The sequence below is a fragment of the Alligator mississippiensis genome, chromosome 1 (genome assembly GCF_030867095.1).
Source record: "Alligator mississippiensis isolate rAllMis1 chromosome 1, rAllMis1, whole genome shotgun sequence".
Classification (NCBI taxonomy): domain Eukaryota; kingdom Metazoa; phylum Chordata; order Crocodylia; family Alligatoridae; genus Alligator; species Alligator mississippiensis.
In genome coordinates this window covers 154798606-154824055 of record NC_081824.1, presented here as the reverse complement: position 1 = coordinate 154824055, position 25450 = coordinate 154798606, and the positions used below count along the sequence as shown (strand labels likewise).

The 25450-nt window shown below is 41.3% G+C and overlaps 1 protein-coding gene across 1 annotated transcript in view; it reads right to left on the bottom strand.

The window, feature by feature from the left end:
• The window catches only part of RYR2 (ryanodine receptor 2), an 875416-nt gene that overhangs the window by 276532 nt on the left and 573434 nt on the right, over positions 1–25450 (bottom strand). The window contains exons 29-35 of the mRNA XM_059715710.1: positions 17751–17959; positions 11327–11676; positions 9535–9649; positions 8644–8804; positions 8039–8198; positions 7682–7768; positions 4893–5119 (exon numbers count right to left, since the gene is read on the bottom strand). Coding sequence (XP_059571693.1) covers positions 4893–5119; positions 7682–7768; positions 8039–8198; positions 8644–8804; positions 9535–9649; positions 11327–11676; positions 17751–17959 — 1309 coding nt within the window. The remainder of the gene's footprint in view (positions 1–4892; positions 5120–7681; positions 7769–8038; positions 8199–8643; positions 8805–9534; positions 9650–11326; positions 11677–17750; positions 17960–25450) is intronic.

The following is a 25450-nucleotide window of genomic DNA, read 5'->3' as shown; positions in this document are numbered from 1 at the left end:
AGTTTTGTTTTAAATCTACATTTCATTGTCCTTGTTTATATTATTTATTTCCTTTTTCATTTCAGATTGGATAATGAAAGTTGACTAGTCATTTTAAGTTTTGGACTATTCTTATTACTGTAATTTTCATTTTTTAGACAATTTTACTGTGGTGCTCTCACAGTTAGAATAATGCTTCTCATGTCTGGGTCTCAAAAGACTGCATAGGAATATATTACATTTGTAAACACTTGTTACAATTCGATCTTGACAGCATTAAAATCATGGAACTAGATATATTCCTTTAATAAAATATATTTTTTCTTTTATGTTATAGGGTCTTTTTAGTATTGCAGAAGATCAGGGGCTTTATTTTTAGTTTCCCTTTTCATTAAAAACAGAGAAAACATATATCAGTGAAGAGATAAGTAACAGATCTTGCAAAACTTCATAGGTTTGAAAAACAAGAAGAATGCAAATTCAAAGAAATTCTAGTTCACTCCAGTTCTTACTCTAATCTGTCCGTTTTAAAATTATTTTGATAATGCAATCTGATTTTAAATTGAGCTAATCACTCAACAGGCTAAATCCTACCTGAGTAGAAGAAAGTAGTTAACTGTGTTAATCTGAAGTCAGGTAGAATGCACTTTACAGACTAACCATCTCAAAGATGCATAAGCTTTCAAGAGCTTATGCTCTTCTGAGGATTTCATTAAGTTAGCTCAAGCTCATGAAAGCTCACGCATCTCTGATTGAATTAATTTATAAGGTACATCTTTACCCTGTCTAAATCCTTCCTACCATGCCAAGAAGCAGCAAGGAGGTTCCACAAGGTTAAAGACAGATGTCCTACTCTGCTTCCATCATTCCTTTGTCCTCAAATCCCAGCTAGTATAGATATGGGTGTTGTGGCAGAATGTGAAAGTCATCACACCCCTTTCCCCAATTCCAAACCTGCTCCCTGGTGCAGTGTAGCCAAGTCCATTTCACTCCATCTGAGACTGTTCATAGCCATGAAAGAAGCAGAGCATTTTTTTTAAATCTACTTAAACCTACTGAAGATATTTGTTTTATGGTAGGGACCACTATGCAATAACTCTCACTCAGCATATCCCATGCATAAATATTAAGGTAATATGCTCAAAATATAGTCATATCCAAGTTAGTTTATTCTGGTGAACTCTAGCCTTGAGAATCTGTAAAATACACTACTGTCAGTTATTTCATTAATAAGTAGTTCACAAAGCCTAGGGACAGAAGTTACACATAAACTGATTTAAGTAATCCGAAACTGATTTAAACCTGTAACAGAACAGAAGTTCAGTGCACATAAGCCAGTTTCAAAATGACTGAAGTTGGTTTAAGATAAACCTGGTTGAATGCAGTATCAGATTTAACTGATTTGAGTCAAACTGGTTAAAGAAACTTCTGTTCCAAACCGCTTCCTGGTTCAAATTAAATCACAGTCCCTCAGCATCCCAACATGCTTTCCTGCCCTAGGCAGGATTGTACTGTCTGCTCCAGCAAAGAAGGATTGGGGAGGAGGCAGGGAACGCCCCTCCCCTCCCCCCCAAGCAAACCCCAGCTGGGATCTGGGGCCAGGGAGAAGAGTTAAATTTCCTTTCCCCTGAGTACAGAGCTGCCCTATCCTGCCCTGCTAAAAACTTACTGCTGGCTGCAACTGTGGACTACAAATCCCAGAGACAACTGGAAGCAGGAAGGGAATGTGATAAGCAACTCTGCAGACCTCTGCTGCTATGAGTCTGGACTGCAAATCCCAGAGTCCTCGGGGCAGCAGGAAGAGGAAGCAAACACATAGCCCACACTGGCTACGTGCCAGAGAGCCATGCTCAGAGAGCCATGCTCTGGTGCCCCTTGGCTTGTGGCCTGAGCCACTGTAGGTATGCGGCTATGTTTCCTGAATCAAAAGTGAATGCCTGTCCAGTTGTTTCTCAGTTTAATCTCTGTAGTCTAGACTAACCTGGCAAAGACTGACTCGATTCAGCCTCAAGATGTTTGAGTGTCTGTACTTAGCCAAAAAGGAGTACAAGAATATGAAGAAACAGTCAAAATGACCTCCCTAAAGCTTTGTGATGCTAGGTTTCATGGTGCCACTAGTAGCTTTCTACATGTGTCTCACTTTTGCAAAATACTATGCAAAGAGAAAAATGAAACATCCACTAGCTGCATCCACTAGCTAACAGTGATATCCACAGAAGTAAGGTACTTTCAGAAACATAACTTACCTTCAAATATAATTAAATTCTAATTAATGCTGTCCCTTCAACTCAGTTCACTAAATCAGTAACTCAATCAGAATGTGGTTCATAAGACGAGATTCTATTTCAAGTCAGAATCTAGTGTTTTTAGCTCTATATAGCGTACTCAACAGAACCTGAGATGACTCTGAATTTAAGACAACCCCCCCATAAATGTTCCATGTATAGAACCTAATTATAAAGTTGTTACAATTTCCCATGTTCACAATCTAATTGATGGAGGGTCATCTTAAATTTGTCCCCCCTTCCCTCCCCCCAACACACACACACTGGTGCAGTGGAGAACACAATGGGAGGGGAGCATGCAGTGGAGGGCTAGGTTGTGGGGGGAAACAGTAGAGGACTAAGTGGTAGGGAAATAGATAAAAGTAAAATAGTAAAGGAGGCAGTGGGAAAGCAGACAGTAGGAGAGTAAGTGGTTAGGAAAGCAGTGACAGGGCAGGCAGTGTGGGGGAGTCAAAGCAACCTGACCCCTGACCTTTGCTTTCCAAACCTCACCCTTTGCTGATTGTTCCCCACCAGCCCAACCTGCTGCCTGTCACCCTGGCACCTTTTCCCTCACCACCTGCCCCCCCGCCCCGCTACTTGCCTGCCCATGCCTGCATCCCCTGGCACCTATCCTTCCCACCACATGACCCGTCATGCTGCCTGCAACCCTGCCACCTCCTCACCCCACAGCCTCTGCCCCAAAGCCTACCCCTCCCTCTCACTTATTCTCTCGTTCCATCACTGCTCCAGCCCACTCTATCCCAGGGCATAGAGCATGAGTTAATTCAGGCCCAAGCCCAGTAGCAGTGGTAGCAGCAGCTCTGGATCAGGTTCTAGCTCCAGGGCCTAGCCAAAGCTGCCACTGCCACAACAGGCAGCAGAGCCCCAGCAGCCACCTGCCCCTTGGTCACTTTGCAGTTGAATCTAAGACATAGGGCTTTCCCCCCCTACATTAAATGGGGGGGGGGGGGAAAAACTTATCATGGATTCAAGTCAGTATTATACATACACAGCAAGAAAAAAAATACTGATTGTCCAGGAGCAAGTGTTTTTGATACTTGCCTGAGGAATGTCTATACTACAGAGTCTGTGCCACTATAAGCAATGTCAGCAGAGTCCCATAGCTCAGATGCAGCTTAGGACAACAGTAGTTTGTCAGTCAGCATAACTATATCATCCCTGAGGTAACAAAAAAAACCCTCTAGGTAAAAACTGAGGATTTACAGGCCTAGCTACATCAGCTCAAGGGCATGGATCTTTTCCAAGGGTTGGAAGTGACGTTAAGGGTCATCTAGTCCAGGGACAGGCAATTATTTCAGGCGGAGGGCCACTTACCCAGTTTTGGCAGGCTGTCAAGAGCCGCATGGGTATCCCCGCCCCTTGACAGGTGCCCCACACCTTGTGCTACACCCCCTGGTCACAATCTTGGGAGCAATTTCCCAATGTCTTTGGTCCCAAGACATTGGGACATTGGTCCCATGTCCCAGGGCCAGCACTGGTAGGGCCTAAAGCGAGGCACAGGCTGGCAGGGGTCTGTGGAGCTGGTCTGGGCTGCACCAGCAGGGAGAGGGGAGAGCTGGCCTAGCTCCATACAGCCCCTGCCAGCTGGGACCCTGCGCTCCTGCCACCCTGCTTTGGGCCCCACTGACACTGGCCCTTGGACACCGGTGCAGGCCCCATGCTCCTGCTGGCTCCCTGCCCACTCACTCCCAGTGCCCCCCAGCCCCACAGTACACACAGGGGGCACTGCATAGCCCTGACCCCCTGCTTGCCGGCAGGGAAGAAGCTGGTGCTAAGCATGGGGAAAAGTGGCCCCTGCCTGCCCCATGGCTGGCACTCCCTGCTACAGTCACTAGCAGTCCACGTGGGGCTGTCCTGCGCAGGCACAGGCAGCCCCATGCAGGCTTCAAGCAGCTACAGTGTGGGGCACCAGCCACAGGGTAAGTGAGGGGCCACTTTTTCCTGCACTCAGCACCACCTTGTAACCCGCCCCACGCAGCTTTTCCCTGGGCCACTTTTCCCTGTGCTCCTTCCTTGCCGGGGTCCTTCTCTGCCCTTCCCCCCGCCACCTTCCCCCTTACCTGCAGTTCCGGCACAGGGCAGTTGCATGGTCCCAGGCCAGAAGTCCCCCTGGGGCTTCCAGCTGGGGGGGCAGGGCTGGGCAGGCCCTGCTGTTGTCGGAGCCTGCCAGGGCTTCCCCTGGGTCCTACTGCCCTTGGTTCCTGCCATTTTGACAGGAACTGATGGCAGAGAAATATTAATTTTCTAAATTTTTTAGGGGCCCCACAGGCCAGATAGAATAGGCTCGCGAGCCGGATCTGGCCCATGGACCATATTTTGCCCACCCCTGATCTAGTCCAACTCAATACCCAAATGCAGACTGAGCCGATTCTAAACAATCCCAAACAGAGACATGTCCATCTTCTCCTTCAATGAAATGAGATTCCACAACTTCCAAAGGCACCTTGTTTTACTGTCCTACTGTTCTTACAGTTGGGAAGTTTTTCCTGAAACTTAATCTAAATCTGCTTTGGTGTTTTCATCCCCCAGGTGACGCAGCAAGGACAACAGACCTTTTCAACATAAAGTAAACCTGACTTCACAACTCCTACCTGCTCCCACTTCAGTTTTACATATAAAGCTAACCTGTTTTCTTCTGGAACATGAAGAGCCATAAACTGCAATGGATCCAAGCACTGTATCATCCAGCCTTGACGTTCACTGACACGAGAGACATCAACCTTGAGGAAGTGATTTGGTACTCTGCTCCACAGCACATGGGTCAGAAACTGGACATGGAGACGTGGGGGACACTGAGGCACTGGGTTTTTGTGTTCACTTTTGAACAAGCCAGCAGACAGTGGCATTACATTCTGGAGGGTTCAAGACAGAGGAGCTAGTCAGTTTTATCACCTCTATAAGACAACAAAGTATATAATAGTACCCAAGACGCACATGTTGCAAACAGATGTAAAAAATCAATGCAAAGAAAGGCAACAAACATAGTGCAGGAGGAATGCAGCATTTTAAGGAGCTTTCAAAAGACTGGGAGCCTTCTAATTAGGGTCCAGACAGTCTCAAAGCCAAATAACTTAAAAAAAAGACCTACAGCATTTCCCTAGGAGGATATTTTAGGCCCGTGTCCCTTCCCCCACCTACACATTACAGGTATTGCAGAATTAGCTGTTTAATTGCACAAATAACTAATACCAGCTACACATGCAAGTACCTACCATGCCATAAAAAACTCCAACCAGCTATAAAATCAGACCTTGAAAACAGGTACTAACCTTGTAACTGGTTGGTATACAGCTTTAATTTGAACGTGTAGCTGGGTCTCCCCTGCAGCTAAGAGCCCTGTCAGCTGACTGGGCTCCAGCTGCAGGGGTGCATCATGCCCAGCCTGGGCTGAGAGTTTCACAATGGCCCCTGATACACTAGTCAAGAAGCAAGCTCCCACAGCTGAGGGACAGAGCTGCCGTGAACCCCCTGCACCAGCAATAAGGCACAATGGGATCTAATGTGCAATTCCACAATCATACCTCCTGCCATGCACATGTGGCATGGCAGGAGGCACAACTGTGTGGATCATACATTAGATCACATTGTGCCTTTACCTGCACTTGTGGAGAGGCCCTTAGGATGTCTAAGCCTTAGTCTTCTTAAGTCACCCCAGCCTTCTTCACCAACCCTGATGCATCATGTTTTTATTCTTCCAACCCGTTTTTGCACAACTCTGCTTTATACCTGTGGTTTTCAAACATGGGGTTCCATGCCACGTCATCAGGGGTTCCATAGCAAGATTGGGTATAACAGCAAAGAAGGCCAGGAGGCAGCGCGCTGCCACTTCCAGGCCAGATCACCTGGCTCTGCATTAATCTTTAGCATAGGATTAGGGATTCCATAGCAAAAGAAGTGAAATAAAAGGGTTCTGTGATGCAAGTTTGAAACCCATGGCTTTTTACAAATGAATAAACTGAATCTGGACATAAGTACAAGGATGGATACATTTCAAAATTAATGGCAGAATTTGATATTTGTTAGTGTAAATAATATAGTCTATGTAACCCATATACACAGGATTGATCAGAGGCAAACTAGAATACAGATAGCCCCAGAAAGAACTTGTCACCATGATGCCATGTTATCCCAGAGACAGTATAATTCAGAACTTGCATCTCACTGTCTCAGGCATCCATGGGCACTAGAAGAAGTTAATGTGTTGTGCTTTGGGTGCAATCAATAAGAGGCAAGCTACAGATCTGTCTTCTGCAGCAGCAAATCCAGATAACATTGACAATTTTTAATTTCAGGGGGGGAAAAACTAGAAAGACTAGATTCTGGTCTGGCCCTACAGCCAGGCAAAGGAACAAGGCTCCTGTTCACTTTCTGTAGACACCTATATTTGACATATCTCAAAAGAAAAGACAATAGATTGAACAGGCACTACATATTCTATACTGTCTGTGGCACACAACGGGTACTTGGCCTGGGAGTAAGTAAGCCCACCATTTCTCCATCTGAAGAAGGCCTAGTTAAAGTAAATGGCTGGTAGACGGATATGGAGTATATAGCAACATTAGAAATGGTGTATTAAATTTTTCCCAGAAATATAATAGTTGGAGAAGTTTAGAGAGAAAATTGCCATTCTCTAAGTCAGTGTTTGTTTCTGATGCTCCTTTGGCTAGGCACAAGATTCATGCTGCACAAGATTGCTTCTAGCATTAATGTCCAAAGTTATTAACGTTTGGAAATTCACCTAATAGATAGCAAATTTAGTTATATAAATATGTACATAAATCATAACTGTTCTTTACTCTAGAATGACACAATCTAACCAGGTCTAGGAAATTAAACAATGAATGTTATAAACTGACTAAATGTACAGCTGTGACAGATAAAATGAGAATATTGCCACAATGTGAATAACACTTGGTACAGCTGCACAGACTGAAGTGTGTCACTTCATAAGCATTTCAGAAAAGAAGATTACACAATGCTTGTACTCATTGTGTAATAATATGTACAATGCTTGTACTCATTGCTCCTAATATGTTTATACAATAGATGTTTTGGTTTCAAAGAAGCCATGATACTATTTGCAGAATAAGTAGTGCATTTTTTAAGATTGACACGAAGTTATTTATAGTAGTTTAAAGCAGTAACATGGCACTAAAACTGACATACATAAGAAATAAATACTCCATGTAAGGTTTAGAAATCTTTATCTTCTCAGTTAGAAGACTACAAAAATTGTTTTCTCTTGTGCTACATGATATGCTTTGTTCAATGTAGAAAACTCACTTGCAACAACAAAAATATGGCCAACGCCAAGAATACACTGAATTCAGCAAAACAAGAACAACTGAGGATTATCTAATATAATGTATATTAACTAAACTAACAGAAAAACAAATAATCACCACCTTACTTACCTTTATTCTTCCCAATTCAAACTGGAAAACATTAGGACTTGTAGCTTGTGCAAATACTGCAGGAAATAATTTAGTACTTGGTTCAACCTAAATCACGAACAAACAGAAATGTGTAGTAATTTAAGACTGCTAATCCATTATAAATTGACAAATCTAATATTTTCATCACAAGCACTTAAATATAAGTTGCTGAATGAAATGTTAGAAGATCATACTTGGTCAACATAGGGGAGGGACAATCACGGTGCCAATCAGGGGCAATAAAGTTTCCTTCCTTTTTTATTAACAAATAAAACTAGTAAAATTCAGTCTAGTGCCTCTTCTCATGGAAAAAAGGTAAGAAAATAAAGTATATACCTGATAGTAGGTACTAAGTTCTTTGCCATTAGCAGTGAAGGTCACCAGACCACTGGCAGCATCAACCAAGCAACCAATCTCCAGTCCATTATTGTTGCGGCCTTGTCCAGGGCTCATGCTCTCTCCTGCACATACCATATAGCAGTTGCTGCGTTTGATGCTGAATTAGAAGAGATAAATTTATAGACATAATGTCAGCTTATAAAATAAACTAATGCTGTAGCCTGCTTGTTCAAAATAAATAAATTGCACAACCATCAGTCTACAGCTGAATATTGTATTGGTCACCATTAGTGAAATCCTAGTCCCACTGAAGTCAAATACAAAAAACTCCCAGATCTCAATGAGATACAGATTTCACCCCATGGGATTTTAAAGGATTAAAAGAATAGAAGGACTGTTAGGACTAAAAGAAGTATGAGCCCAAATCCTAACAAAAAGTCTGATATAGAACTGAAGTTCCAGTAGTTTAACTTATTGTTTCTGACCAGGAGTAAAAATACAACTCCACTGAATCTAATGGAATAATTCAAAGTTTGCACAATTGTTGGATATTTAAATGCATATAACATAATTTAATTAAAAAGAAAAAAAATAATACCAACCTCTCATGAACCTTTCCCTTTTCATCCCCCAGTGTAACAGTAACAGTGCGAACTCTGTCCAAGTCAAAGGTTGTATCATACTGATGGAAGTCAGATGTAATCCAGCCCACCCAGACATTTGCAGGTTCTTGCCCAGGAAATATTCTCACTGAATAGTAGTACTGTCAATAACCAAGCAATATCCCACAGTGTTAATATTTGGTTTCCATGTTATCATTTTGATTCAGAATTAAACTGGTTGCTTTAAAATGTGTTATTTTACTGTTTCACAGCCTTATCTTTTATGAATACATGTATCCTTGTTTGAGCTTCATTCAGTAGTAGAGCAACAGAAATATATCAGTACAAAACCAGGCATACGCCACAAAAACAGTAAAGATAATATAATAGTAAAGTAATTAGTTTCACAAGATGTACACATAAGAAGTGGGATGTAGGTCCATATCACATTCAGTGAAGGAGTAATACACTTACAGCTGTACTACCATGGCTCCAAATGTTGAAAAGCCAATAAAGTCACCAATTTTAAGGAGCTGCATTGTGAACCACAATAAAACTACCATTAATTTAACAGGGATTTCCTTGTTCCAGACACCAAATCAGAACAGTATTGTTACCTACCAGTAGCTGTTATACTTGAATATCCTGTGTTTAAAAAACCTTAGTCAGTTGTTTTATAACAGGGCTATGTGAAAAATTAACACAGAATTGCTTTTGAATTTTGAAACAACAAGTAGTTGGGTAAAAGCAGAATGATACAACATGGGTAATACAGTACTATGGTGAAAACAGGCTTGGAGACAAAAGGGAGTAAAATCAAATACAAATGCATTCACTTAAACTCCCACTTCCAAAATATACTGTTATTAAAAAAAAATAATATTGCCGTACCGTAGAAGTTTGCATCAAGTAATCATAATCATCTCTATCATCTGCTAAGACATCCTCAGTGAGCCGTGCAGAGTGGCTTGTACTGTAGTCTGGCTTTGTCCTTCTAAGCATAAACCTGAAATACATCAAGTTACCAAGGACCACGTAAAATCACAAGAGGCTTCTATTTTGAGCAAATTAATAGAAATGCACAAGAATTTCTCATTCATCAATTATGCCTAAAAAGTTAGTTGGATTTGAATTGTTTATACCACCCCATGGTAGCATGCACACTGTATAAAAGACCCCCAAAAGGAGCAACTGTAAAAGCACCCAAATGATTTAGAAGCTTAAATCCCATTTTCAAAAGACACATGGAGGCCATAATTTAATTGATTTAATTAACACTCAGGCTCACATGTGCCTAAAACGAACCTATGCCTTGGTTCTGTAGGTACCTAACATTCTGCTGCTGAAAACCATGTAACTTAGGTGTTTTCCCCAATGAGTGTATTTAAATTTGACCTGGTTAGGCCCTAACAATCTCTGTACAACCTCTGAAGGGATTTGGGCAAATCTGAAGTGGAACTCAAGTTTGGTTGCCCAGGTTGCCCTACGCAGAGAAGGGGGAAAGTAATTTAGAAAGCTCAGAGGCACCTAGACATAGGAAGCAAAAATTATAAAGAAGAGGGTACGTCCAAACTGTTCTGACTCAGGAGTTTAGGCTCCTGACCATGCTGCACCTCAGGCACTTCCATTCAACTATGATTCAAACATGGTAATGCTGGTTCCCAACTCTTGCTCAACAGTCTAGTAATCAGAAAACCCACCAGCAATATCCCTGGTACCAGGGACCACTAGGTTACAGAGACTGGTGCTTAGGTAGAGTTTTGAGACTTCCCAGGACAAAAAAGAATCACAGAATTAGGCAGAAGTTATGTATATAAGTGCTCCACCCGAATTACTTCTAACACCTTGCAGAAGCCCTTACATAAATTCTCAGGGAATTCCACAGTTCAAAATGAGGACCGCCTGATGATTTTACCTGCCAAATGCATGCTGGCTCTGCTAACCCAGTGCTTATGTGAACAAGTCTTTGGATTTAAACAGCTAAACACAATCTAAGTGTTGCTGAGGCACTTAAGGAACCAGTTTGAATCTGGCCCCATAACACATTAAAAAATGGACTAAGGTTTCTAAATTACTTTGGTGCTTCTGAAAACTTTATCCATGGTCCCAAACAGTTTACTATGTAAATACCTGGCATGATACAACAAACAAATGTGACAAACATATAAAAAGGAATAGAAAGAGAAAGGTTTTAGGTAGTTCCTCAGTTTAGATATTTTATCGTGGGTTAGGTAAAGATTTTTATTTGATTGAGAACACATGAAAATGAGGGATATGAAAGAATGAATATCCTTGCCACATGTAATGAGGACACTAGAGGGGGAGTGACTATAAAAAGTTCTCCAAAATTTATCTAAATATATTTGTTTTTTTCTGAAATTCTTGTGAAAATGGGTTTTTCATTTTACTCTGGACATTTCTTGGTCATTCTTGGAAAATCCCTCTGTACTTCTAGAGTGCTTTTACTTAAAGATTTCAAAATCTTGCAACCTTGAAGACAGATGTTTTTAAAGGATGAAAATGAGGAACAGGAGGTTAAATGATTTGCCTGTCTTTGCATCATGACTCAATGACAGAACTGTGAATAAATTAGGGATAAACTTTATTAAAAATATGGAGAAGTAAAGTTAAATCAACTGCATTATGACAAATCAGAGCAAATATGTTACTGTATGTCACATGCCTTTGTTTAAGGCGTGAAGGTTTCTCTTGAGTGTAATCTTTATGGTTATTGAATTCTGGTTTTGCAGCTTCTTTTTCTCTTTCTACCCGATCAGGCACCAGGTGACCATGAGCAGTCTTCATCAGAACTTCAAAATCAGAATCAGCATCATAATCTTCCAAGTCATTCTTTGGGCCAAAAAGACCAGAGCCTGGTAACCCTCCTGCAGGTGTTTTGGAGAATACTTCTGCACATTCGATAGGCATGCTCAGGCGAAAAAACATAACATCTGTTTTGCTGTTTGAACCGAAGGACTTCTTTGTGACCTTCAGACAGGGGCAGCTGTCTATGGTGCCATCTATTCTCATGACCTATCAAATGAAAAACTCATTTATTTTCATATTAAATGTATTTTCCCTAAATGTTCAAGATTTATTTTTAGAATAATACATACAATGGGGCAGATCCATTAATTCATCTACCTGCATAACAATCTGTCATCCTATCCTTAGGACTGAGTTACAAAAGAGAAGTGATGAGGAGGAGAAGGACCAACTTCAGTATTAGCAGCTTTTCGGGAACTTGTGCAGAGTGGAATAGAATCACACGTAAGTGTCTAAATCCACTCCAACCAAAAGGTGGAATACAATCTGGACCAAGTTGTTTTCAGATATAAAATAACTAAAGACACTTAACAGTATGACAAGGTCAATCTCATTAAAGTCAAAGTTACCATGCACTATATAAGTAAAAAACATGTGAATATAGTGGCACAAGTAATAGATTTAATTCTTTTAGTATTGATAAACTGGGTATTCAGTCAAGATTGCATCTCAGCCACACTACTCTATAGCATCATTTCAGACCTGCCTATTATATCTAATAACTCACAAATGCAAGGCACAAATCTTACAATTCATCTTTTTCAATATACATTCTGATACATCAGCCAGAACATAGATATATTTTCACTAAAACGTGCCTTTTAGCAATCTGATGAAAAGTAGATGCAATTTTAATGCATTATGCATTTTAAAAATGTACATATTTTTGCACTGTTTCATCTAACATAAGCTGACAACTAATACATTTACATAAACTGAAATGTCCCAATGAACATTTGATTTTTGAATATTTCATTGGTTTTGTGCACACAGGCACAAAAGATTGAGGGGAATTTCAGTTGTAGGTACATATCCAAAATAATCAATACAGACTGTGCAGAATTCTGAATTATTTTTAAATGTGGGATAGAGAGACAGACATTAAATCATATTAAAACTGAAAAGAAATGTTACTAGAAATTAGAAAAAGCAAGAGTTAAAATTGCATGGACACCTTAACATGACTCCTTTGTGCAGATGATTGATAATATAAAGTAAAATTTTCAAAAGCATCTAAACCTATTCTACCTTGCTCAAGTCTCTGAAAAAACAATTAACACAAAATTTCCATTCACCATGTTTTGTGAATTAGCCTTAAGGGAAAGATGATGGTGTGTTACGGAAGTAGTCCTGTTAACATTTTTTGCAGAAACTTAACCAGGGTTGAATATGACCACATTGAGGTGTAGTAAGGTATCTAACAGATGGAATAGGAAATAGTCCCTTAGCTTTACCTCCAAACATTTGAGAGCTCTGTTTTGCATGCTTCATTCCAATTTAATAGAGTCTAATATATTCACTCTTGTAAAGATCACTCACTCACAAACAGAATTAATTTTTGTGTTCTTGTTGAGCTAGAACTCTGACACTTGGCATACTCATTCATTATAGGCTGCTGAGTCTGACAAAAAATCCTAAATTTGACTTTACTGTTACATCAACAAAAAGTCAACAATTGTTGTTATTGATCTTAACCACTAAAGTATCCTAACACAAGCACTAGCAGTACCAATTTAAAACAAAATATATTAATTAATTCTCTAAGGATATCACGTTAGATGTGAGGCTTCTAATGGGAAAAAATCCAGAAATACTTGAAAAAGGAATTAAAGCAACTACAATATTTTCAACAGTAAATATGATTCATGGACAGGGCACAATTGCTTGCAAAATTAAAAAGCATTAATTTTGAATATTAAAGCCAAAGACCAACGCATAAATAAAAAAGCTAGCTCTCACACTAAATATGGCATTTCTACAACTTTTAACCAGACCTGAGGGAAATTTTTTAAGTGTTTACAACCCATTTTCTGCAGCACGTTAAGCACCTCAGCTCAATTTTTTCATGGTATTTAGGCATTTTGGAGGTTTTGCAACACTGCAAGGCCCGAGCAACTTAAGTAATAGTCCCATTTTCAAGAGTGACTTATGATTTCTCTAAATGGGGATGTTATCTGACATTTAGTTCAGGCGCAGTAACTGCTTCTTCAGCCAGTTGCAGTCTCGCTTCAGTCAAATCCTTGCTTCCACACAGTGCTTTTCTGTGAATTAAATATTCTTGGTGGCTGTCCTGTGCCCCTTTATCCCACTGATGGGCCCTGTGCATTGTGGCTGCTTGTGGAGGACGCTGTTGTTAGATAAGCTTGATTTTTGCAGCCCTATGTCTGACAGTGGGCTGTGCTGCAATCCTGGGACAACCAGCTGAAGGTGCAGAATTTCACAATGACCAGAAATACTTTTCTGGAGCCCTTTGTGGAGCTCATCATAACTTTATAGCTACACTAGCTGGTCTGAAGTATTCAGGCAGCACTGTCTGGAAGCTGGCCACCCCCAATTGCTACTAGTGAAAAGTAAGCACATTTGGTATGGACAGAAACTGTTGAAACTGTTGGGATGGAGGCATCAATTGCATTTTCAAAACTGGCTGCAAGGTTAGGCAAGGCTCAGGAGGTCATTCATGGCTTTGACATACAATGTTTCCACACTGCATGGGGGCAATTGATGGAAGTTATTATTCTTATTTGTTGCCTGCCAAAACAGGCCTTTGTTCTGTACCAGGCCCATATGCATGACTATTAACAGGTTCAACAACATGACCAAAGACTATTTAATTCTTTTATTAAAATAAAATTTAATTGTTCACAAGAATGATGCCTGCAGGATAAGATACCTTCCGCATACATATCCTCACAACCTGTATCTGAATGTTGGGAAGAGATTAATTCTGGTTTATAGGCAAGTTCTCTTTGTGAAATCAGGGCTAGTCCTGGAGTTCTCACTATTCTGATTGCCTTCTGCACTGTCCACAATAAACGGAGGCTTTGGCTGTGCCATTCCAGGACAAAATCCTGCCCAAATCCCCATAACATGGATGGCAATAGTATAGAATTCAGATTTTTTCCCACAGCTTTCTATGAAGCTCCTTTAGCTTCTTCCTCTTTTTCTAGCACTGTGGGTTTCCTAGATGTGATCCTTTTGTCCACCCTTCAGCAACATCTCCATTTACATCCTTATTCTGATGATTTTTGTAAAGGCTTCTTGGACCTCTAACTCTCATTAGAAGAGGGGAGATTTCCAGGAGCTCCACAGTCAAGGACAGCACATGCAGCAATACAGTAGTATTGTAAAGCTATCATGGAATGATGATTCTAGCTTCCAATGATGATACAAGTGGAAACATCTTAATTCACCAGCAGTCAGGTGGTCACAGGTTAATATGATCCCAGAGCAGCAGAGGGCACTTATACCAGAGAACTGACTGAGGCTGCACGTGCACATGACATAGTCATCATGGGCAATTTTAACAATCCACACATCTCCTGGGAGAAACATTCAGCCAAGCTGGAATGATTCTGATCCTTCCTGACCTGTGTCAAGGAGCTCCTCCTGACTCAGGAGGTGCATGCACCAACCAGAGGTGACGCTCTGCTAGACTTGGTCCTGGCCAAAGGAGATAACCTGGTGACAACTTAAATATATATGGAAATCTGGGCAACAGTAACCATGGAACCATCAGGTTCACTGTCCGACATAAGTCAGACAAATTGGATAGCAGGATTGAAGTCTTGGACTTCAAAAATGCAAATTTCAACAAGCTTAAATCACTAGTAGGGCAAGTGCTGCAGGACCAGGGACCAAAAGCAAAATATGTACACGAAGAGTGGTTGTTCCTTAAGGACACAAGCCTTGAAGCACAAAGGAAGTCAATTCCCATGCGAAGTAAAGGTAACTTGGGGGGGGGGGGGGCGGAAGCCCTCTTAAGAAAGAGGCTTATAAACAATGGAAGCTTGGGGCAAGCCCCAAGGAGGACTATTTCATGACAGCCTGCATTTGCAGAGAACAGATAAGACAGGCTAAAGTAGCAACCGAACTTTGATCAGCAATGGGAATCAAGGACAACAAGAAGTCCTTCTTCAGGTACATAGGGAACAGGAGGAAAACAAATGGGAGTGTGGGGCCATTGCTCAGCAACTCAGGAGAGCTGGTTACCAGCACCCAGGAGAAAGCTGAACTCATGAATGACTACTTCACCTCAGTCTTTCACTGGACCAGGGGGAAACCATGCCAGGTAGACTACAGAATGAGCACAATAGGAATAATCGCCTTCCTACTATTTCCATAGAATTGGTGTATGACCAGTTAATAAAATTAGACATATACAAGCCAGCAAGACCAGATGATCTTCATCTGAGAGTGCTGAAGGAGCTGGCTGAAGTCATCCACAACTTGTGGCGCTCTGGAGAAGTCCCTGAGGACTGGAAGAGGGCCAATGGTGTGCCCATCCGCAAGAAGGGCAGGAGGGAGGACCTGGGTAACTATAGGCCAATCAGCCTAAATTCCATCCTAAGGAAAATCCTAGAAAAGTTCATCAAGGAGTCTATCTGCAATAAGTTTGCAGAAGATAAGATCCTGAATGACAGCCAGCATGGCTTTGCTGTGGGCAGGTCTTGCCTTACCAGCCTCATCTCCTTCTATGACCAGGTAACTTGCCACCTGGACACAAAAGAGCAGGTTGACACTGTATACCTAGACTTCCAAAGGCTTTTGATTTAGTATCCCATGATGTCCTCATGAGAAAATTGGAGGATTGTGGGCTTAACTCCAAAACAGTCGGGTGGGTGAGAAACTGGTTTCAGGATATGACCCAGAGAGTCATAGTGAATGAATCTGTGTCATCCTGGTGAGAAGTGGGCAGCAGTGTCCCACAGGGGTTGGTGGTCAGTCCAGTACTTGTCAACATCTTTATTAACGATTTGGATGTGGGGGTAAAGAGCTCACTGGCCAAGTTCACGGACAACACCAAGTTATGGGGATGTGTGGTCATGCTTGAAGATAAGCTACAATTACAGGCAGATCTAGACAGACTAGCAAGTTGGGCAGATCAGAACCTGATGAAGTTCAACGTTGAGAAATGTAAAGTGCTCCACCTCCGGATGAGAAACCCCCAACACACCTACAGGTTTGGCGGCACCAAACTGACCAGCACCACGAATGAAAGGAACCTGGGGGTAATAATAGACCACAGTATGAATATGCGCCAGCAGTGCGATGCTGTAGCCAGTAGGGCAAATAATACTCTGACATGCATCAATCGATGCATCTCCAGCAAAGCCAAGGAGGTGGTTCTTCCGCTGTACTCAGCACTGATGAGACTGCAGCTGGAGTACTGCATCTAGTTCTGGGCACCACACTTTAACAAGGACGTGGACAAGATTGAGAGAGTCCAAAGGAGAGCCACCCATATGATCAGAGTCTTAAAAGGTAAGCCATACAAGGAAAGGCTGAGGAATCTGGGACTCTTCAGCTTGAGGAAAAGAAAGCTAAGAGGGGACCTGGTAGCAGCTTACCATTACACTAGGGGAGTACATCAAGGGCTTGGTGAGCAACTGTTCACCAGGGCACCTGATGGGAAAACCAGGAATAATGGCCACAAACTCCTGGAAAATTGATTCAAGTTCAACATTAGGAAAAACTTCTTCAGTCAAAGTGTCCAGACTGTGGAATAAGCTCCCTCCAGAGGTGGTGCAACCACCTACCCTGGAAATCTTCAAGAGGAGACTAGACGGTCACCTTGTTCGGGTCACCTGACCCCCAGTTATCTTTCCTGCTTGGTGTAAGGGGATGGACACAATGATCTTCTGAGGTCCCTTCTGGGCTTACAATCTATGAATACCAGTCAGTCCTGGTAAAGTGTTAAGCACTGTTGGATAGCAACTGTGGAACTGCCAAACTAATGCAAAGTGGAGATGCATCTAAATGAACATTAGTCAGCAGTAACTTATTGTGCTGTGAATTTCACGCACTTTCAAATAGGAGTACAGAATACGCATTACCTGACTAGCTAATTTACTCTAAAAACTACATTATGTGCATTTCAATACAAGTTCAGTTTCCTCTTGTAGACAACCCTAAGACTCTTGAGTCGCTTATGAAAATAGAACTTATCCTAAGCCTCTTAGACCTTTTTGAAAACTCACAAACAAGCATACACAATGTAAATGTCTAAGTGTAAACTTATTTAATTAAGACAAATTTCTGAAAAATTATTTGGAAACACGGACCTCAATGTGTTCATGATTTGGTGGCACTGGTAGAAACTGAGGAAGTCTCTTGCTCAGCCACATGGTAATGTCTCTATTTGTATTCACCGCAAAGGGTTCATAACCTTCTTGTAAGCCACAGATAGTGAAATATTTCAAGGTGCTGACATCTTTGCCAAAGTTCATTCTTCCCACTTGAGACGAACCCAGGCTGCACACAGGTATAAATCCTGCAAAAAGACAGAGGAAGACACATAAGCAATTTCTGTATCACACATAAGAGTAAAGTATTTTCTTAGTAAAATTCATTTAAGGTTTAAAAATGCCCGAAACCTAAAAGAATAAACTCCAGTAATTGGATCCAATATGCTAGATCCACAAAATCTTCTGATTATAAACCTCTCTACAAGGAGCACCAGACAGAAATGATACTTTAACCAATTCACTTTAAAGAAACACCAGGAAATACTGAAGGGACGGGACCTGAACTGGAGTGATTAGGAAGTGATCAATTATAAGAAGAAATTCCCTGCTGGTAAAATCAGAATTGCCAACTCTCACATGTTATCACAGGTCTTATATTTTATGTTTCTTGTGAAGTGAACCTCCAGAATCATGTGATTTTGAAAAAAACCCAACTTTCATTAAAAATATATACAATATACTTATTCCTTGTCCTAATGTTTATGAAGAACTACTTGTAAACATGTTCCATATGTACCTTAAAGATTAATAAAACAGAAGTTTAATAAAATAGATATTATTATTATTATTGTTTTATGTTAGTTTCATGGTACTTTGGGATGCATGGTTTTGAATGCTGAAGGTTGGGGCCATAGTATACTGCAACTTCACTGAGTTGTGTAAGTTGTCTAAGTGGAGACTGTTGCAATATTGGGGAACAATACTGGAAAAGGATAGGGCTGCAGTTGCTACATATCTAAGCGATGATCCCATTCAGTAGTATATGAAATTCACCCCTGTTCTAAAAGTCAACATAAGGTTTGTGTAACACTGAAAAAATTATATCCAAACTTTGTTCAGGATAGGTGTATTCTGTTATTTTTTTTAAATGATGAAAACACATGTTGTTTCCTTTCCTCTTTCTTCTACTTCTTCTTCTGATCTTCCATTCCCATCTAAGAACAGCACAGCAAACTTATTTCAGCCACCAACTAACAAAAACAAATAATGCTCTTTACATACAAGTATAACTTCACAGCCACAGTTGTTACTGCTATTTGGTTTAACTTCCAGACTTCAACACTCCTTACATTTTATTATAAATAAGACATATTCACTGTCATGTATATGTGTGTTAAGCACAATTAATATAAATCCATAAATTACAAGCCACAGATTCCAATTGGTAGATTCAGATCTGAATGTTTATATTTATGGCACGGTCCTTAATCATAAGAAATCAGCTTCTCACACATATAATGCATATTGCTCAAGTCAGTATGTGCATTCTGCTACTTCAGATTTAGTGTTAATATATATCAACTACTTTCCAAAAGTAAATTTGTATTACTGTGAAAAAAATGTTAAACCATATATAACTAGAATAATTATATTACATAAACTGTGTGTGTGTGTGTGTGTGTGTGTGTGTGTGTGTGTGTGTGTGTTAAGCTAATGTTTGCCAAGAAATTCAACTTATTAAGAAGCTAGTATGCATCCTGCTGAGTTCCAGGAACCATGAACATTGCAACTGTTTAAGCAGAGACAAAAATCACCACTATGTCTGTAGTAAGTAGAGAAATCTTGATGCTTCATTCAGGAAGAGTAGCTCTGGTGAGCAACTCTCTCTGGAGTCAGTCTGAGTAGATCCAGGAAGGGTGTTCAGGGAAGCACAGATCACTAGAATATAAACTCATCCATTGTACATTTGGTGGGAAAAAGTCAATTAGATAAAAGTGTATTAAGGATATGCTGGCCAATCTAAGGGTGTCTATACAGATGCTCAAGGATGGGGGCTGGGGCGTTTTAACTAGAGTGGCTCCTGGACAACCACTCTAACTAAAACACTGCAGCATCACATGTATTTAGCTCCTGTGTGTTTAAAAATGGCCAGGGACACTTCATCTAAAGCTTATTTGATGAGGTTTAGATAAAGTGGCCTGTGGCCATTTTAAAACACGCAGGGGATCAATACACACGATGCTGCAGTGTCTAATTAGAATGCAGAGCAAACGCAGGTAATTGAGTTTGCTCCAACACGTTCTAATTAGAATTCTGAGGAGCACATGTATAGGCAGCCTGATATCCTACCCTTTAGTTTTCTTCCTTACTGAAGTAAAGCATTTTAGGAGCTCTCAAGATGACTGGGAAAATATAAATATCAAATATACTGCGGCAGAATTGTACAGTACTGCACAGATATGCCAGAGGGAAAAGAAACAAAAACATATCTTCCCTTCTCCTCGCCACCCAAGTACAGTAATTAGGGGTGAGAGTCCAAGGCATGAGCCGCAGGCACACAGGAATCAAGCGCCAGATTTCTCTTATCCTCCTCGGCCCGTCCTCCCCACAATAGCATCCCAAGTTAAGGATAACAAAACATTGTTTTTTAGATATATAGGGAGTAAAAGGACGGCCCAGGGTGGAATAGGACCTCTACTAAATGGGCATAAGCAATTGGTGATGAACAGGGGGGACAAGGCTGAACTCCTCAATGAGTTCTTTGCTTCAGTATTCCTAAGCGAGTGGCAAGACAAGTCTCTCACTGGGATTGTAGAGAGGCAGCAGCAGGGCACCAGACTACCAAGCGTAGACCCTGAGATGGTGTAGAGGCACTTGGAGGAACTGGATGCGTTTAAGTCGACAGGCCCAGATGAGCTCCATCCGAGGGTACTGAAGGCACTGGCTGATGTCATTGCACAGCCACTGGCGGGAATATTTGAACACTCGTGGCGCATGGGCCAGGTCCCAGAGGACTGGAAAAGGGCCAATGTGGTCCCCATTTTCAAGAAGGGGAGGAAGGAGGACCCAGGCAACTATAGGCCGGTCAGTCTCACCTCCATCCTAGGCAAAGTCTTTGAAAAAATTATCAAGGCTCACATTTGCGAGAGCCCAGCAGGAAAAATTATGCTGTGGGGAAACCAGCACAGGTTCGTAGCAGGAAGATCATGCCTGACTAATCTAGTCTCTTTTTATGACCAGGTTACAAAACACCTGGATGCAGGAGTAGGGGTTGACGTTGTTTACTTAGACTTCAGGAAGGCCTTCAATATGGTATCCCACCCTATACTGGTGAACAAGTTAAGAGGCTGTGACTTGGATGAGGGAGTCAAGTGTACTCTATCCAAGTTTGCGGATGACACAAAGCTGTGGGGAGAAGTGGACACACCGGAGGGCAGGGAACAACTACAAGCAGACCTGGACAGGTTGGACATATGGGCAGAAAACAACAGAATGCAATTCAAGAAGGAGAAATGCAAGGTGCTGCATCTAGGGAGGAAAAATGTCCAGCATACCTACTGCCTAGGAAATGACCTGCTTGGTGGCACAGAAGTGGAAAGGAATCTTGGAGTCCTAGTGGACTCCAAGATGAACATGAGTCGGCAGTGTGACGAAGTAATTAGAAAAGCTAACGGCACTTCATCGTGCATCAGCAGATGCATGACAAACAGAACCAAGGAGGTGATACTTCCCCTCTATCGGGCGCTGGTCAGACCGCAGTTGGAGTACTGCATCCAGTTTTGGGCGCCACACTTCAAGAGGGATGTGGATAACCTGGAGAGGGTCCAGAGAAGGGCCACTCGTATGGTTAAGGGCTTGCAGGCCAAGCCCTATGAGGAGAGACTAGGGTACCTGGACTTCTTCAGCCTCTGCAAGAGAAGGTTGAGAGGCGACCTTGTGGTTACCTATAAGTTCATCATGGGGGCACAGAAGGGAATTGGTGAGGTTTTACTCACCAAGGCGCCCCTGGGGGTTACAAGAAATAATGGCCATAAGCTAACAGACAGCAGATTTAGACTAGACATTAGGAAGAACTTCTTCACAGTTCGAGTGGCCAAAGTCTGGAACGGGCTCCCAAGGGTGGTGGTGCTCTCCCCTAACCTGGGGGTCTTCAAGACGAGGTTAGATAAGCATCTAGCTGGGGTCATCTAAACCCAGCACTCTTTCCTGCCTATGCAGGGGGTCAGCCTCGATGATCTACTGAGGTCCCTTCCGACCCTAACATCTATGAATCTATGAGTCTATGAATAGAAGACCACTGCTGCTGAGGGAGGTACTGGTGCAGCCAATAGCCAGGGGATTCACTTTCTTGTCTGCAACCACTTTCTTTACCACTGACTATAGAGTTTATCATTGTCACTCAGCATGAGAATTGGTGCAGCTACCACATTAACCTCATCATTGATGGCTGTGATGACAGACATCTCCTCAAGCCTGGTTATTCCGTGCTGGCCCAGGGCACAAACACCATGAGGTATACCTGTACTCCACCCCACACACACATCCCTTAAAGACAAAAAGCCCAATAACAATTCCTGTTTTTTATGAAAGCAAGGCTATCAGTTCAACAACAGGACAAGCTTCTTCCAGGTGAGAAAGTAACAGCATGGTCTTCCCCCAAGCTTCACAATTACTAACAAGTCAGTTACAAGTATATGAACATGGTTTATTCTGTAACAGAGGGATGCATGGGGTATCCTTCTTGGGAACTCCAAGAAGTGGTAGGAATTGATGAGTATCACTGACTTAATATTTTTCAGAAGTTTCAATGCAGTAGTATAATCACTCTCAAAGCAAGGATGTCTAAATACCTGACACCAAACTGATACAAATGACACTTTAAAAAGTTAATCTATATGTAATGTAGATATGCAGTGTTTTCCATATTTTGATTGCATAATTTAAATGTTTTAGTAAATAACATGAAATGTTGACTGCATGTAACATTTGCAAGACAGTTTAAATTTCTGCCAGAGCCCTATTAGAGAGATTAGTGATAGTATATGTGAGGTATTTAGACACTTTGGGCCAGATCCTACTCCATCACTCCTGATACTATTCCATCTTGTTTCAGTCCCTAAAAATCTATTCATGTACCTTTTTTTGTAACATGCTGTCCTGTTAGCCTGAAAATTAAATCACAAAAAAGCAACGAGGTAGAAGATCCATTCAACTTGTATATGAACAGGTTTTCGGGGAGTTGAGGACAGAGCACAGGATCACACTTAAGATTCCTAATAGCTGGAATAGGATCAAGGACTTTTTGTCATTTTACCTAAGAAAGATAGTATGACTGTATTCTTTCATTGTCATGGACAGGATTTTGTCTTGTCCAGAAAAATACAAATGATTTTTCGCTATTCTCTCTGGAGTAAAAAATATACAAGGAATAAAGCTCTAAAAGTGACTCAAAATAGGAAAGTATAAGACTTTAATCTATTTCATACTTATTTGACAAAATTGAGCAACACGGTTTTCTGCAATGGTCAATGTTTCATGTAAGGAAGCAAAAGCCTCTCTGTATCCTCAGCTTGATATCCTATATACAGGAGACTGTCCTTTACTACAGCAATCAGCTCAAATGTGAAAGAATTTAGTTACACATAATACATAGTAGTGACAGCAGATATTATCAGCAGAATCAGGCAGGCAAGCAGGAAGAGTAGAGCATATAAATAGATAATGAAAATGCATCCCAGCATCCCCCAGGAGATAATAATCCCTAACAACTGAAGTGAATGATAGGTGTACAAGAAGGCACACTGATATGTCAGATGTAAATGTTTAAAAACATGACTAATATTTACCTTATCTAAATGGACTTGTGCCTACACTATTAATTCTTTTATATGTGTGTATGCCTGCCAGATCTAAAATAGCAATCTCATGGATGCACACTTCGGTAGAAATTTAGCAAATAGCTGCTTTCCAACACAAGTATGTGGATGAAAGCAACATGAACTGAAATTAAATTAACCTTACCTAATATTTGTTTTTCAGTGATACATTAGTAAATAAATCTTACTTACATATTACTTAAAGTAAATATATCTTAAGTACATATATCTGAAGATGAAGTAGATTATGCTGGAATTAAAGTGGGACAAAACTAGGGGACCCCAGCCCAGACAAGGGCTTATCAGCCAAAACCCCCTTTGCCCTCTAGGGGCCGCCTCCCTGTCAACTTCTAATATCAAAGTGTAGCAGGTGAGATAATAGAGTAGGACCCTAAGGGGCCAAAAGGGGCAACAAAATGGGGCCCACGGTGGTGGCAAGGTGAGATGGCCTCGATGCCCCAGCACCAAGCGTGTTATATATGGAAATACAGAGTAGAAGAATCATTCTGAATAGTCATCAATGACTCAATGTCTAGTTTGGAGGAGGTATCAATGGGGTTCCCCAAGCATCTGTCTTTTCTCCAGTATTGTTTAATATCTTCATTAATCATCTAAACAATGGGATTGAGTACACATTTTGAAAATTTGCAGATAACGCAAAATTGAAGACAGTCTAGGTAGGGCTTCAGCTAGGATCCTGAATGATCTGGATAGAATGGAAAAATGGTCCGCATTCAAGCAGATGTAATTTGGCAAGGACAACTGCAAAGTCCTGCAGTTGGGATGGAATACCTGCATACAGAAATACAGACTGGCTAGGCTGCAGTATAGAAAAGGACCTGGGGATTACAGTAAACCATAACCTGAAAATGGTCCAACACTATTTTAATTTCAAACAAAGCCAACAGTATCCTGGGTTGTATTAGCAGGAGGTGTCACTTGCAAATCAAGGAAAGTGATTCTTCCACTCTATTCAGCACTGATGAGGCCTCATCTAGTTTACTGCATTGAGTTTTGGGCTCCACGGTTCAAGAAGGATTTGGAAGAGCCCTGAATAGGGCAAAAAAAATTGTTAGGAGCCTGGCAGGCAAGACTTATGAAGAAAGGCTGAAAGAACTAGGGTTATTTAGTATGGAGAAGTTATGACAGTCTTTCAAATACCTGAAGAGTGATTATAGAAAAGATGGAGATAGGCTTTTCTCTGTGGCTGTAGGAGCCAGGACAAGGAGGAATGGCTTTAAGCTGCAGCAGGAGAAATTTAGGTTGGAGCTTAGGAGGAACTTTTTGACTATGAGGATGGTCAAACAATGAAGTAGGCTATCTAGAGAAACTGTGGAATCTCCATTCTTGGGAATTTTCAAGAGCAGATTAGACAGACACATGGCTGGGATGGTCTAGTCTAGGATGATCCTGCCTGGACTACATGACCTTGTGGGGTCCCTTCCAGTCCTAATTTCCTATGATACTATCATCCTATTCTTATTAGACTATGTTTAAAATTAACAGTACATATTTCTGACACTTAAGCTAATGAAATAAGTGGCAGAGTAGTAGGTCATTAACCCTCTAGCATAGGATGTTATCCAACTAACTCCCACAAATTTGGAAGGTTTCTTCTCAGCCTGAAAAGAAGTGTAGTCTTGTGACTACAGACAATATTATCAAGAACACAAATCTGACGCATTCATTCTGAAAGGCAGCATCTTATATGGAGGAGACATAAATCTACCATAACAATCACCCAGGGTCAGATTCAAGACCTCACCTACCCCAGGAAAACTATAGTGTTTTCCTGTATAGGTGACGCTGAAGGACATTAGAGAATTCCTCATGTGCAGAGACTTGGTATGGCCTTGTTAGATGGGACACTTAGCATAGGGTCAAGACTGTGGTAGCATGGGAAGGCGGGGACTGACAATC